The sequence below is a fragment of the Taudactylus pleione genome, unplaced genomic scaffold, assembly GCF_031769625.1.
Source record: "Taudactylus pleione unplaced genomic scaffold, aTauple2 ptg001314l, whole genome shotgun sequence".
Lineage (NCBI taxonomy): Eukaryota > Metazoa > Chordata > Amphibia > Anura > Myobatrachidae > Taudactylus > Taudactylus pleione.
The window spans coordinates 13,736,809-13,751,648 of record NW_028285714.1 but is presented as its reverse complement, the minus strand read 5'-3'; the positions used below and the strand labels follow the sequence as shown (position 1 = coordinate 13,751,648).

The 14,840-nt window shown below is 43.8% G+C and overlaps 1 protein-coding gene across 1 annotated transcript in view; it reads left to right on the top strand.

Annotated features, from left to right (window-relative positions):
* The window catches only part of RET (ret proto-oncogene), a 155,149-nt gene that overhangs the window by 75,873 nt on the left and 64,436 nt on the right, over window positions 1–14,840 (top strand). The window contains exons 4-6 of the mRNA XM_088463107.1: window positions 2,768–3,009; window positions 9,018–9,219; window positions 13,193–13,392. Coding sequence (XP_088319233.1) covers window positions 2,768–3,009; window positions 9,018–9,219; window positions 13,193–13,392 — 644 coding nt within the window. The remainder of the gene's footprint in view (window positions 1–2,767; window positions 3,010–9,017; window positions 9,220–13,192; window positions 13,393–14,840) is intronic.

Sequence of the window (14,840 nt, the reverse complement as noted above, 5' to 3'; positions counted from 1 at the left end):
TGGATTAACTAAAGTAGTGGTGTCACCTTCCTTTATCCTTTTTAGGCAGACTTAACTTATTAAAAAAGTGATTGTCCATAAGATCATGTATCTTTTGCAAACCGTTCCCAATTTGTCTTGTACTGACCTACCTTGTATAAATATAGCTTTTCATCATTTCATGTAGAACAATAAAAGACCAGAATTAATCTAGTGGTCGTAAGGCGTAGGGTGGAGTGAATCTCCCCGATGTTGAACTGTACAACCAGGCTATTTGTGGGTATATTCATGATTGGGTGCATCACCGAGATTGTTAAGCGAACACAATTTTGGAACAACAATTTTTGCCAATGATGTCTTTGATGTATTTTTTCCACCGTCACTGCCATGATCCCCCTCTGTGGCCAATATTATTGATGTCATCTTGGGCTCTATGGCATATAAATGCCTGGTAAATAGTCACCACTCTCTGTTCTTCCATTTGCTGGACAATGAGGAATTTAAGGATGGGGAGGCTTGTTCTCCCTTTACTGTCTGGCCACGCCAAGGATTATGGGCTATTGACATGTTTTTTTAATAAATTTTCAATTCAAGTAACTTACCTTTTCTGAAGCATGCTCCATAAATGACTTCAGAAGACTGCATACATTTGCCTTTTTGTAGGCTCAACATTATACAATATTGTCCTTTTGTCACCATCAGATGCCTCTAACAAACTAGACCTGACCCTCGCCAATCCTCAGATTGTTTGTGCAATCACTTTCTGGTACAGGCTTCAGAGTATTCCCCATTATGTCTATTCCAAGTATGTATAACTGGCTGTTTCCTTTCCCTACGTTAAACCTGGTAGATGTGTCCAGGCCAAAACTTTGCTTTTGTTAATACAACCTTATCATCCACCATGTATTAAGAAATTCATTTTATAGTATATTATGGAGGCTATTTGTCTCCTTCCAACAATTTCCAATGTGTACCAAATGTGCCTGTACACTGATCAAGACACTTATGGATCCAAGCTAAGACATTTGCCTTGTATGAGCTTGTAAATTATGTACCCTTATCACAGGAGTGGGCATCTTTGCTGTTACATTTGATGCTGTAAAAATTATTAGTGGATGCAAGAAACTCCTGGTGCTCATTTCTGTGGCTGAAAAAAAAATTGTATTTTGCAACATTGGATTTTTTTCTACTCCATGATCCATGTCCCTTATTTGCAAGAATTTTTTTTCTTTTTATGATGGATTTGTTGAAGGCTTCACTGCATAGTGAAATGAAAGTGTCCGCCTATTTTGGAGTCAGGGAAAGTTACATTTATGCTCTGCTGGACTCTACAAAACGTCACATCCACCAGTGTTTCTGCTCCACTGGCTGGTTTGAATGGAGGAACCTGTTACAGGACCCCATATCTCTATTTCTCTAGGTAGATTACTCTATGGTTATACTCGCTTCTCTCATCTACCTTTAGATAAATGCACCTGGTTTAATGGAGAAACGCGTGGATTTCCAGGTCATGTTGTCCAGGGAATAACACTTTGCAATATTTTAGAGCAAAAGATTTGGGCTAGTGGTCCTTGTCATTGTGGAATGTGAATTGGTACACCTACGGTAGCAACTAGTTTTAAAATAGGATTTTATTTTGCAGAATTAAATTATTTATAATGTGATAAAGGGGTAAAGAGGGGACATTATGGGGGATTTTCCAGATTTTTGAGAGCGCCTTACTGACTCTGCAAAAGGGGAGATGTATGAAACCTTCTAAATGGGACAAGTGGAAAATTGCCCATATTAACCAATCAACTTCTTGCTATCATGTGTAAAGTATATTTTATAAAATGCTAGGTAGAAGCTGTTTTGTTGCCACAGTCTGGCTAACTTTTCCACCTGTCCTCCTCTTTTGAATAACTTCATGCATCTCCCCCTATATTTCCAGCACTAGGTCTTGTCCTGCGCTTTAGCAAGGTGTGTTTTTTCACCTTCCAACTGCACTTCTGCTGAAAATAAAGTGCATTTCTAGATGCACATCAACCATCATAATAAAAACACAAATGGTGACCTGTAATAAAGACATGCCATCACTCTCCTCATTAAGTTAAGACCTATTGAAAATAAACAGAGCTGGATTTTTGGAGACAATGGCAATGAAATGGGCCTATATATTGTTAACAGGTTGTGCTTTGGAGAGACATTTCACACTTCCCACATATTTTCTCATGTACTTTCAACGCTAAGCCCAGATTAATTTCCCTGGGCCAGTTCCAAGGACCATCGTGCACCTTGCACAGAGAACAATGCAGGACACAGGACAGGTCCCTTCCTTTTTCTTTATTGTAGTTCCCAAATAAGCTTTACTTTTAATTATATATATATATATAATATATATGAGAGAGACTAAATGAACGTCGTCCACAACAGATGCCAGCATAACAAATAGTTCTTGCATAGCTATAATGGAAAATATGAAAAACATGTGCCAACTCTATCCATATGAATGAATATAATATGCAAATTAGGCAGCTAAGGGAAGGCACTCCAATTCATGTATGGAATGGTATAGGTAGGAAATGGTTCCCCTATTATTAGGCTGGTAGGTACAGAAGGAAGCAAGGAGCATACAAAATGTCGAATTTGAAGATATTGGTAGCAATAAAAGCTATAAAGTATTTTCTTTAACTGGTTTTACATACAGCAGTTCGAAATGTGCTATTTCTGAAAGAGCTTTGTACATCTTCACCATCTTGGATTAACATGAAAGATGAATTACTCCAGTTTCATGTTTCTTCCTATACAGACCAACACTCTCCTTTCCAGTACAACCGTGATACATCGGAGGTGAATCTATCCCAACCCCTGGACCGAGAAGAGAGAGAGCAGTATGATCTTGTAGCAAAATGCGTAGTGAGAGATGGCGCCAAGGAGGTGGAGATAGAACAGTCCTTCCTGGTCAAAATAGACGATGAGGATGACAGACCCCCCTTCCTTCCCAATGGAACGAATACTGTGAATGTTGTGGTGGAATATGAAAGAAAGGAAGTAAGTGATAGCAGTACTGACCTTTATTTGTCCACCTCTGCTAGTAATGAGATAAAACTTCAGCAAACGTTTATAAAAACTATTTATTTATTTTTTGTGCTACGCCATGTCAGACCTAGTAAAGGACAAGCTCCAGGTTTATCTTCTACTTATTACTTGTGTGAAGACTGTGTGGCATTGAGGTACATATATTTGGTGTTTTTTGTGAATTCTACCTCTCTCTCTGCTCAGGGTGGCACAAAATATGAATATATCCTATGCATTATGGTTCAAGTGCCATACTGGTTTTACAATCTACTAGCGACCCACCCCAGCTTCGCACGGAATCCGTTTTGAATTTATGGCGATGGTCTTTTTTTTTACCGAGATCTTATAAGATTGCTTTGTACATGACATTAGTTGTTTTTCTCCTGATGCCAACACAAAAAGATTCAGGGCTCTATTCATTATGAAAAAGTTGTAACTGGTGAAAATTTAGAGCCTCATTTACTAACAAGTTTTATCACCAAAACGAGTGATAAATGTCGCTGTGTATGATAAATGGGGCAACAGCCAATCAGCTCCCAACTGTCAACTGTTAGAAAAATGACAGTTGGGAGCTGATTGGCTGGAGCCCCATTTATCATACACAGTGAAATGTATCACTCGTTTTGGTGATAAAACTCGTTAGTAAATGGGGGTCTTCCTTTTAAATTTGCCACTTTTTTTTTTTTACTAAACAATTATGCAATTCATGAAGAGCCAGTAATAAAATTAACACTTTCGAAAAGCTGCTCCTTTTGCGGAGACAGCTTTTCGGAAGAGTGATAACTTTCCCTGATCACAGAAGCCAGTGGAGCCAGAACCGCAGAAGAGGCTGAAGTTGCTGACACAAGTTTATTAATTTTATTTTAAATATAAAAGAGCAGCACTTACATGGACTGCGGTGGGAGACTGGGGCCCTGGGGAGTAGTCACCAGCGGGGGGACCCGGGGAGCAGTCACCAGCGGGGGGACCCGGGGAGCAGTCACCAGCGGGGGGACCCGGGGAGCAGTCACCAGCGGGGGGACCCGGGGAGCAGTCACCAGCGGGGGGATCCAGGGAGCAGTCACCAGCGGGGGGACCCGGGGAGCAGTCACCAGCGGGGGGACCCGGGGACCCAGGGAGCAGTCACCAGCGGGGGGAGTCTGGGAGCTGTCAGCAGCGGTGGGACCCGGGGAGCAGTCAGCAGCGTTGGGAGATGAAGATCTGGGAGGCAGCCAGCAGCGGTGGTAGACGGGGACCCATGGAGCAGTCAGCAGCAGTGGGAGCTGGGACACTGGGAGCAGTCAGCAGCGGTGGGAGTCGGGACCGGGGGAACAGTCAACAGTGGTGGGAGCCAGAATCCGGATAGAAGTCACCAGCAGTGGGAGACTGGTAAACCAGCAGCCAGCAGCGGTGGGAGATGGGGAACAGCCAGCAGCAGTGGGAGACGGGGACCTGGCAGTCAGCAGCAGTGGGAGACTAAGGGGCCTATTAATCAACACTAAAATAACGGTTTTAAGGACATTTTCCTTAATTACCATTATCTTAGTATTCATGAAGAAAACGTAACACAGGAGATATCACTGATATATCCTGGTTAAGTCCGCCTGCGTTAATGTCCACACTCTCCATACAGGCGATGCTATTCATCAAATTCCGAAAATTATGTATTTTTGGAATTTGATGGTGTTACTATCCGCCAGTGTCAGGTGGCGTATAGCAGGTTACACTTACCTGCTGTCAGCTGGGCAGGTCCTCTGCTTGCTCCCTCAGTCACTGTGGTCGCTTCTCAGGCTCCGTCTGCTGTGCTGACTCTGTGGGCCTGATTCAGAGACGGACGCTGATGGGATCGCAACTGCGTTTCCGTACGCAACGCAGTTGCAAAAATATGCAAATGTTAGCAAAGATCACCCGAGCATAAAGACGCCCACTACTGCCTTCTCGCTTGTGTGCAACTACGCATACCTACATAAACATCGTTACCATCGAAGTTCATCGACGGCCATTTTACCCTTGCGCCAGGTCTGATCTAACGCAGGCCAGGTAGCTCTTCTGCCACGCAGAGCTGCGTATGCAATTGTAGTGGCTAATTTGTGCACGCCCTTGTCAATGCGTTCAAATGGCCAGACACGCCTGCGTTTCGCTAACCACCTCTTGTCAACACCCCCAAATGGTCACTTCAAGTCAATCTGCAATGGGCCTCCATGGTCTGTGTGAACGCAGGGCGATCGCACTGCTGCCTTCGCACAGTGCGATGCATGCGCAATAGCAAACAATCGCTTGATCTGCGTGCAATTTGCAGTTGCGTTCATCTCTGAATCAGGCCCTGTGTTCTCTCGGCAGAACACAGTAAAGTTTATCAAAAAAATATGTTTTTTCTTTTCTTAACTTTACTGTGCTCTGTCGGGAGAACACAGTGGCCCTGATTCAGAGCCGGACGCTCTGACAGAGCGCTCGCTCTGAATCAGGGCCGTCCCTGCTCCTTTTTGGAGCGGCCTCCTGGCCGCTCACATAGCTGTGGGTGACCACCCACAGCTATAGCGAGCGGCCAAAATGATGGTCGCGATGGTCAAGACCATCGCGACCATCGGGCTTGCGACGAGACCCTGCGGTAGGGTCTCGCTGCCGCAAGCCCTGGAGTGCTTTTGGCTCTATCAGAGCCAAAAGCACTCCCACTGACATCACTAGTGATGTCAGTGGGGCCGGCCCCAGACGGTAGGCGTTCCCATGGGAATGCCTCCGTCTGGGCAGCCACGCCCCCGACACGCCCACCAAAGGGGGCATACTGTCAATCACCATCGACAGCACGCCCTCTATGGTGCGAGACCCATAACGACGGCTTGGCCATCGTTATTCGGGTCTCACGCATGCGCACGACGGAGCCATGCGCACTTGGGCAACATCGACCCGCTTGCGAGCGCTCAGCACTCGCGAGCGGGTCTGAAGCAGGCCCAGTCTCAGCATAGCAGACGGAGCCAGAGGCGGCTGCAGCGGCCAGGTAAGTGGGGGACAGGAGGAAGGTGAGCAGAGGAGAGGGGGTTGGGGGGGCACAATTACCGCATCTGTAGGCAGCGGATGTAACTGCTCATGCGCAGCACTGGTTACAGCTGCGGTAAGTTAGAGTAGATAGATACTTTTCCCTATTTTCCGAAGAGTTGTCATTGCAAAAATGACAGCTTTTCGGAATAGATACTGATGGAGAGGAGGAATGATGAATTCCTCCGGTAATTAGGTAGAACTCCATGCGAGTTCTACCTAATTACCTCCATCGAGTTTTCAGCAATGATGAATAGGCCCCATGGTCACTTACCATAACAAGTGTAATTATTTTATACAGTTAATTTATTACTACTTATATATTTTTAATTGATATTACATTTGTATATTAATTTCAATTGGTGTGTCTTGACTACCTTTTTTTTTGCCACACCGGTATTTATTATATTATACAGATATTTTTATGTCAATTAGCGCAGTTTCACTTGCTTTTGTTCTCTGGTATCTAAGTTTTTTCACCATTACCTTGAAACTAGATGCTGATATATTATCACCATTATAGTATCACTATATTGATTGCATATTTTTCTTATTTTTTTTTAAATATATTTATATATGTACTGTATTGTTGTTGAATTAGCACCAAGGATATTTTTTTGTAGTTTACTAAGTGGACAAATTATTCATAAAATTTTAATCCCAGTCTTCTTTGCATTTGTTCTATGTTTGTGTGGATATTGGCTTTGTGTGCTCACTAATGCTTGTGTAAATGTCCAATCAGTGTATTATTTTCTGGTAAGTGCATAGTTCTCCATTAAATAGTTTGTGCAGTCTCTCTTTGTGAAATCTGATCCTTGCTTTAGAGAAGGAGCGGCGACAGAGCTTAGAGAGGGAGCATTAATTGCTATACTGGCTTTACATATAGTAATGTACGTAAACCTTTAAAAAAAATATTTGAATCATAAAGCTAATTATATTTTTCACACAATTGCAACCATATTGTTACATATTCATAAATACTATTATTATTGTTACCTAAGAAGTAGTAGTCTTTATTTTATAGAGCACATCTTATGGGGGGGTATCCACTTAGCGATTTAGCCAAGCGATTGCACGATAACGACATCGTTATCGTGCAATCGCTTGCAAATCGCACATGCATCGGGCATGTTTTTTTCGGAAGCGACCAGTGATGCGCGTGCCCTCTGGTCGCTTCCGACAGCCGACATCACCCGTACATGTTGGTCAACCTGACGGTCCCGTCAAGTTCAGCATGTGCGGGGATGAGGGATGTGCCTGGACTGAACGAGTGAACGTTCAGTCTAGGCACATCACTAGCTATACAAACGACAGCACGATTGCAATGTCGTAATCGTGCTCTCATTTGTATATCTACAAGTGGATACCCCCCTTTACACAGCAATTGATGTTGGGGAGATCATAATGCAAACAAATTATGTATAATAACATTAAACAGAAGGTATGATTTTTCCTGGCCAAAATGGCTTACAATCGAAGGTTCAGATTCAATTACTCACAAAAGCAGTCAGAACCTGTTCCGCTGGCTTCCATGCATTAACGGACAGAGACCTATTCTGTCTGCAGCCTATGGAGGTGCAAGCACAATCAGCCCGAAAAATAAAAAATTACATTTTACGCAAAGAGGTGTTTGGAACAACTGATTCATAAGGTATCAAAACAACAATGGTAGCTATTGGTGGGGAAAGTGTGTGTCTACTACAAATTACTATATATATATATATATATATATATATTAAATTCATTAAAATAATTTAGGAGCAGGATTTATTTAAATATAAACCAATTTAATTATTATTGCCAATTATTTATGAAAATAAAGCCACCTTTTTACCTATAACCACTGCTTATTGGTTATAGCTAAATTGCTTGGTGTTGTAGAGGAAATCGGTATGTAATGCAGGCGGCTGTTTAGCTGGTTGAAATCCTGACATGAGAAGCCAGACAGCAGGAGATCCCGACGCCGGCTGGTAAGTACCCTAACCCTCCCTTACGGGTGGCTAACCCTAAAACTCCTGGGGTGGTGCCTAACCCTAAGTCCCCCCCAGGGGTGCCTAAACCTAACCCCCCTTCCCGCATCCTAAACCTATCCCTCCCGCATCCTAAACCTATCCCTCCCGAGGCGGGGGCCTAACCCTTCCCCCCCCCCCAAAAAAAAAAAAACCCTAACACTGCTACACTTCCTAAACTTAACCCTCCCCCCCGCTGCTAACGCTAAGGACGCCCCGGACTTACCTCGTTCGGGCTTTTGTACTTTAGCTTTCTGGCGTCGGGATTCAGATAGGCGTTGGTATTTTGACGCCTATCTGAAGTCCCACGTCGGGCTTCTCATTTCGAGACATAGACCGGCGACATTTAGTCCGCCGGTCTATAAACTGCATCCTGTTGTGGGGATCATTAAGTGAATCATTTGTTCTAGGTAAAAAGCTGGAGCTGACAAAAAACATGCTGTATTCCAGCTGCATCCTGCTTTTCTTTGAGTATGGAGGATTCCTAATGTCCAGGCAGTGCCGTAACACGGGGTGGGCGAATGATGCCGCCACCCAGGATGTAGGGCCTAGGGGGCAGCACTGTTGTTGTCTCAAGGCACCTGTTTGGTTTGCAGGGTCCATGGAACGGTACCTTGCAGCCTAGAGAGCTGCCGCAGAGCCTCTCTGGGCATTAGGCTACTTCCTGGCCCCAACAGCGCTGCCCCATTGGCGTGTCCCATATTCAGGGACAGGGGGAAGCACAGGGCGAATTCTCAGTGCTACCTGTGTCCAGATCAATGATCTTTTAACGAATTGGCTCATTGTGCATGCAACTATCTGCATAGCTGGCGAGTAAAAACCTCTAGTTTCACTTGGTGTGTGTATACGAGTTTGAAGACAATTTGCAGAACATGTTTATGATAGCAAATAGAAGATACTGAATTCAAAATAGGGCAACTCTTATTCTGCTATCTGACTTACTGGGTTTTTTTTCAATAGGGAACCCTGCTTGGATCACTGCAGGTTTACGATCGTGACACTACTTCTGTCCTCCCTCAAGACAGCAATCATAACAGATATACAGAGACCATCATCAACCGTGAACAATTCGTACATGCAAAATTTTCCGTGAAGCGCGACTTCCAAGAGATAAAATTCTTTTCAAATGGCAGCAAAGTCCGAGGAACACGTCATGAGTTTAGTAAGGAAGTTGAGATATACTACAATTCAGATTAATGATTACCAATGTAACACCGTCAGAGCACTCAGTAGATTATTTTAAAACGGATTGGCGTCATACTAAACTGTTTTTCCAGCTTCCTTGTGTAATGCCTAGAAGTCTTAGGGGCACTGACAGGCTTAAAATGGAAATAACCTGACTCAGGATTTGTGCAGTTGAGACTTTGGTTAAATATTGCGCTATATTCTCCATTGTCACAGCTGTCCCCCTTTTCAAACATCCAAAGAGCATAGGCAATCGCATTATGGATTATCCTGTAAGAAAAGTTTGACATATCCTTTCAGGTGTCTTAAATTAAAATTGAAGGGCTCTTTGTCATTGGGAAAATCAACATCAAAATTACTCTTTACTAAATGTTTTACATTGTATTGATTTGTGGTGCCATGAAGGTAAAATGTGTTAATCAGGGGTGTGGTATGTTTTGTCGACATTCATAATGTCGACATGGTCTTAACGTCAACTTGCTTTGCATGCCGATATTGACCACGTTGAAATGTTGACATGATTAGAATATTGACGAAATGTCCCTGGTGGTCCTGTGACTTGTGTGGTGTGGTGCTGCAGCAGAGTCTTCTGCATCTGGTCGGGACGACTGATGACTTGTGGCAGATTCTGCAGCTCTTCTGGTGGTGTGTAGTACTAACCCTAAAACTCACCCTCTAGTGCGTAACCCTAACCACCCCTCCCATAGTCTAACCCTAATTTGGGCATTCTGCAGAATGTCAGCATTTACATGTCGACATTTCAAATACAGATGTGAACATGTCAGCATTTCAAAGATGTCTACATTACTGTCGACAGGGGCACCGAGAGGGGGGGGGAGCGGGTACAGATTACCCGTGCCCGGGCCTCCTGAGGGGCCCGGCGGGGGCCCGGGTCCGGCGCCGCTCCCCCCCCTCACAGCAGCCCAGCACACAGTGTGTGCTGAGCTGCAGTTGGAGACTTCTCGTGGCTGCTGAGCAGTAGCCAGAGCAGTCTCCTATGCCTGTGTGGGGGAGCCAAAAAAGTGGGTGTGGCCTTGTGAAAAGGGGTGTGGCCTAATGTGAAACACCATGCCCACAAGCCACTCCCCCTGTTTCAGTCATAGTCATACTGGGGGCATGCCTACCGCTCCAGGAGCTGATGGGTATGCCCACAGCCCCTCTCTGCAGTGACTAAGAACATCAAGCATGTGAATGAGTATTTTCTTACCTATATGATTTCTCTGCAATGGGGAATCTCTGAAGAAATTGATCCTCCCTGGACAGGCAGTGTCTTGAGTTGGTATATGCTATTCATGCACGAGATCCCATGGTCTGGAAGCCTTCTGTATGTGTCCCAAAAAAAACAATGTTATTATCATGCAACAGAGGTTCAACCAGATAATAAATGTGGGTTTTCCATATCAAACTATTTTATATTAATAAAATATATTTGCTCCTTTGGTTCCATTTACATCAGAATATGGTTTCATTAGAATTGTTATCTTACTGAAGATTACTGTGCCCCAGTGTTTTCTTCTAATAGTATCAGCGTTCCTACCATCCTATATGTGTGTCCCCAGCACCACCGCCTTGGTGTGTCTCCAACCTATCCCCTCTCGTGTGTTTATTCAGCGCTATCACCCTGCGCCTCTCCAGTGCCACCACCACTTCACTCCGGCACCATCCACCCACAGTGCCATCCTCCTGTGTCTCCCGAGTGCCATCATCCTGCGTCTCCTCAGTGGCATCCTCCTGCCCTAGCACAGAATAGCCCTTCTTTCTCACACACAGATCATCTCCCCTTAGCACAGAATACCCTCCCTCCCCACAGACAGATCAAACCCCCTCGTCTCCACAGACAGATCATCATTTCCCCCGCCCTTAGTATAGCAGACCCCCCCTCCCCAAGACAGATCAACTCCCCCACCCCTAATGTAGCAGACCCCCATCCCCAGACAGATCATCATCTTCCCCTCCCTTAGTATAGCAAACTCCCACTCCCCCAGACAGATCATCTCCCCCACCCCTAAGTTAGCAGACCCCCATCCCCAGACGGATCATCTCCCCAGCCCTTAGTAAAGCAGACCCCCCTCCCCCAGACAGATCATCTCCCCCACCCCTAGTATAGCAGACCCACCTTCCCACAGAGAGATCATCTAACCCCGCCCTTAGTATAGCAGACCCCCCCTCCCCCACAGACAGATCATCATCTCCACCCCTAGTATATCAGACCCCCCTCCTCCACAGACAGATTATCACCCCCTAGACTGCAGCCAAACCCGATTGTCTCCTCTCCACTCTGCCCCCTCCGCAGGCTGTGAAATGAAACATAAACATGACGCTTCACAGCCTGGGGAGGGGAGAGTGGAGAGAATATGATCAGGCTGACAGACTGCTCTGACCTGTCCCCCCATCCCCGCCGCAACTTACCCTCACCGCAGCCACGCTGTCACCTGCGGTCCCGCGCCACTTCACCTCACTCCTCCTTGTTGATGCCGACTATACACTTTGTGGGGCTTTCATAGGCTGCTGGCCGCTGGCCTCTCTTCTCGCGAGAGAGGCTCAGGCGCGCGGCCAGGCAGTACTGATGGGCAGCTGGGCTCCTTGTGTAAAACACACAGGAGCCTGCTGAGTGACGCGAATCGGGGGGCGGGGCCTCAAATAACAAGCGGCCCCACAACCAATCGGCCCACCAGGATTTTCCCCGCAAAATGTAATGTCCAATCCGCCACTGGATGGAGATAAAGCGAACGGAGATAAGGTGCCAGCCAATCAGCTCCTAACTGCCATGTCACAGGCTGTTTTTGAAAAATGACAGGAGCTGGTTGGCTGGTACTTTATCTCAGTCCACTTTATCTCAGTCCACTTTATCTTCATCCAAGGCTTAGTAAATAGACCCCACACCGACCAAATGTCATGTTTTCCCAACAGTTCATGTATTGACCCAGCAGAATAGGGTAACTCTCCTGTCATGATTACAGATTCACAAAATATGACCTGTTGATGGCACTTGGGGACTGGAGTTGAGAACCCCTGGCATAGGCTTTAAACCTATACATTGTGTTATTATGTTGCATAGGAATGGCGTACATAATGAGTGCTGATCTCTTTTCCGCACAGCGTATTCCATTCTCCTTTACCCTTAGTGATCACATGATCAAGGAGGGCTTTCTGCGCGTTACAGGATTACTTGGTATAATAAGACCCAGGTTAGCTTGTATGGGTAAAAAAAAAATGTTCAAAAGTTAAGTACTTATTTGCTGACAAGCCAGCGCCAATTGATGCTGAAACAAACAGTTGCTGTAAAAAATTTTATATATCTGTAGTGCCCCCCTCCCCCTCCAATGTCTGTTCTATCATATTGGGGATTATTCTAATGTAGTAATAAATAAAAATAAAAAAATTAAGAAAAAAGACTACTTGTTTCTATTTCATCAAAAAATGTTGTGTTTCAAAATAAGTGGAATATTTATTATCATAGAAAGTGTTTTGTTTTTACTGCTTCAACCCAATTTAGCCTTTAGTAACATTTTAAATAGTCTTATTTTGTAGTGTTATAAAGAAATCTAAAGGTGGGTATCCACTACCCGATTTAAAATGAGCAATTGAACGATAACGTTATTATTCAATCGTTCAATAATCGTTCACAAATTGGCCATGAAATTGTCGAAAATGACCAACGATACAGGCTCCGGTGGTCGTTTTGACATCTATCATCGCCTGAACATGCTGGTCAATCTGCCGATAACGAAAGAGTGCCCATGTTCGGGGATGAGGGAGTGTGCCTACACTGAACGACTGATCATTCAGTGTAGGCACAGCACAGACTGAGAAATGACTGCACAATTACAATGTATTAATCGTGCAGTCTTTTCACCATCTGCTAGTGGATGTGCCCCTTAAGACTGTCATTAAAATATCATTTCTACTTCACTCTGAGTTATAATGTGTTCTATTTTCTTCTGTGGCAGAACTGCTGCTGAAACAAGGTATTTCCATAGCCAGAAATACATCCCTACAAGTCATTGTGTTGGTGAATGATACAGATTACCATGGTCCGGATGGAGAGTTACTGCTCTACTTCAATGTTACGATCCGGCCTGTGGAAATTCGATTCCCTAATGTATCTTATCAGTTTACTCTCAACCACAATGCTCATCGCTTTGCCCAGGTAACTGTTCAAGTGGTATGTAAGAATGCACTTCGTTTTTTTTAACCCCAAAATATAAATTTTTACAGGAATACATGTATTTTTTGACTGTTACAAAAAGTTAGCTATAACTTTATCCTGTTCAGCAAAGATCTATACAATCATTTGAAAGTTTTACGTAAGCATGAAACAGAACAGGTATGCAGGTGGGCATGAAGACTGAGGACAAATGTCACTTATAATTTGATTGCAACCAGGTACTATGAACCATTGTATCTCTAGCAGATGAAGGAGAGGTGCTGGAATGGTAGGGATTATACATCCCTCTGAGTAAAAGCTAGGCCTCTGAACACAGGCTTCTTTGCAAAGCCAGGGGTAAATGCAGGAGTCCTGGAGGTGATTTCCAAATTGCCGCATTCTTTTTTTTTTTTTTTAAATATAATATTTCTGCAGTAGTTGTTCCATTGCAAAATCTCATCTGTTATCGCCGTTTCAGGATGCTAGTAAGTTCTATAAAAAATATGCCTTATGCTTTTAATTCATTTTTGTTTTATTGAATAAAGGTTTTGAATATTTGTTCATTTTCATTCAATATAATCTGAGCCTGCGCAGTTGCAGATATTGGAAGTACGTGATTGGAACGCAGGGAAGGGGGTTCAGGGCAACTGGAAGCTCCTTGAAGTGATGAGATGCACATCAAATGGGGTGTAAGAAAGGGAAATAAAAACCGATTTGGGGGGACAGACACATAGGAGAAAGAGATGTGCACAGGGCCGGATTAAAGTCTGTGGGGGCCCCTGGGCAACAACACACTTGTGGGGGCCTCTATGTAACTGCTATATATATATATATATATATATATATATATATATTATATACATACACACACAGTATATCTGTATATATAACTATACACACACTCATATATAGGTGTTGGTGTGTGTATATACACACATATATACTTGTACTGTGTGTGTATATATATATATATATATATATATAATATATATATAAGCACACTATATACATTATATATATATATATATATATATATATATGAAAGCACACACTATATATATATATATATATATATATATATATATAAAATATCTTCATATTCCAGTAATTTTACATTTTAAAGCAAATGTAATAAACACAAATATATATATATATATATACACCCACACACACACACGTACAGTATATATGGCTATATATACATTATATATAGCCATATATACTGTATGTGTGTATCTATATATATATTTATATGTACACACACACACACTAAGGGCTACAGTACCTGCCTGTCAGCGCTCTGCACCGCTGGGGTGCACCATGAGGACCTGAGTCAAGTCGACTCAACTCTTCTTTATGTTGGAGCCTCGGCTCCCCCTCTGACTGTCAGCCACCGAGGAACTTCCTACAGTCAGAGTCTCGCGAGATGATGACGTCAAATCTCGCGAGAC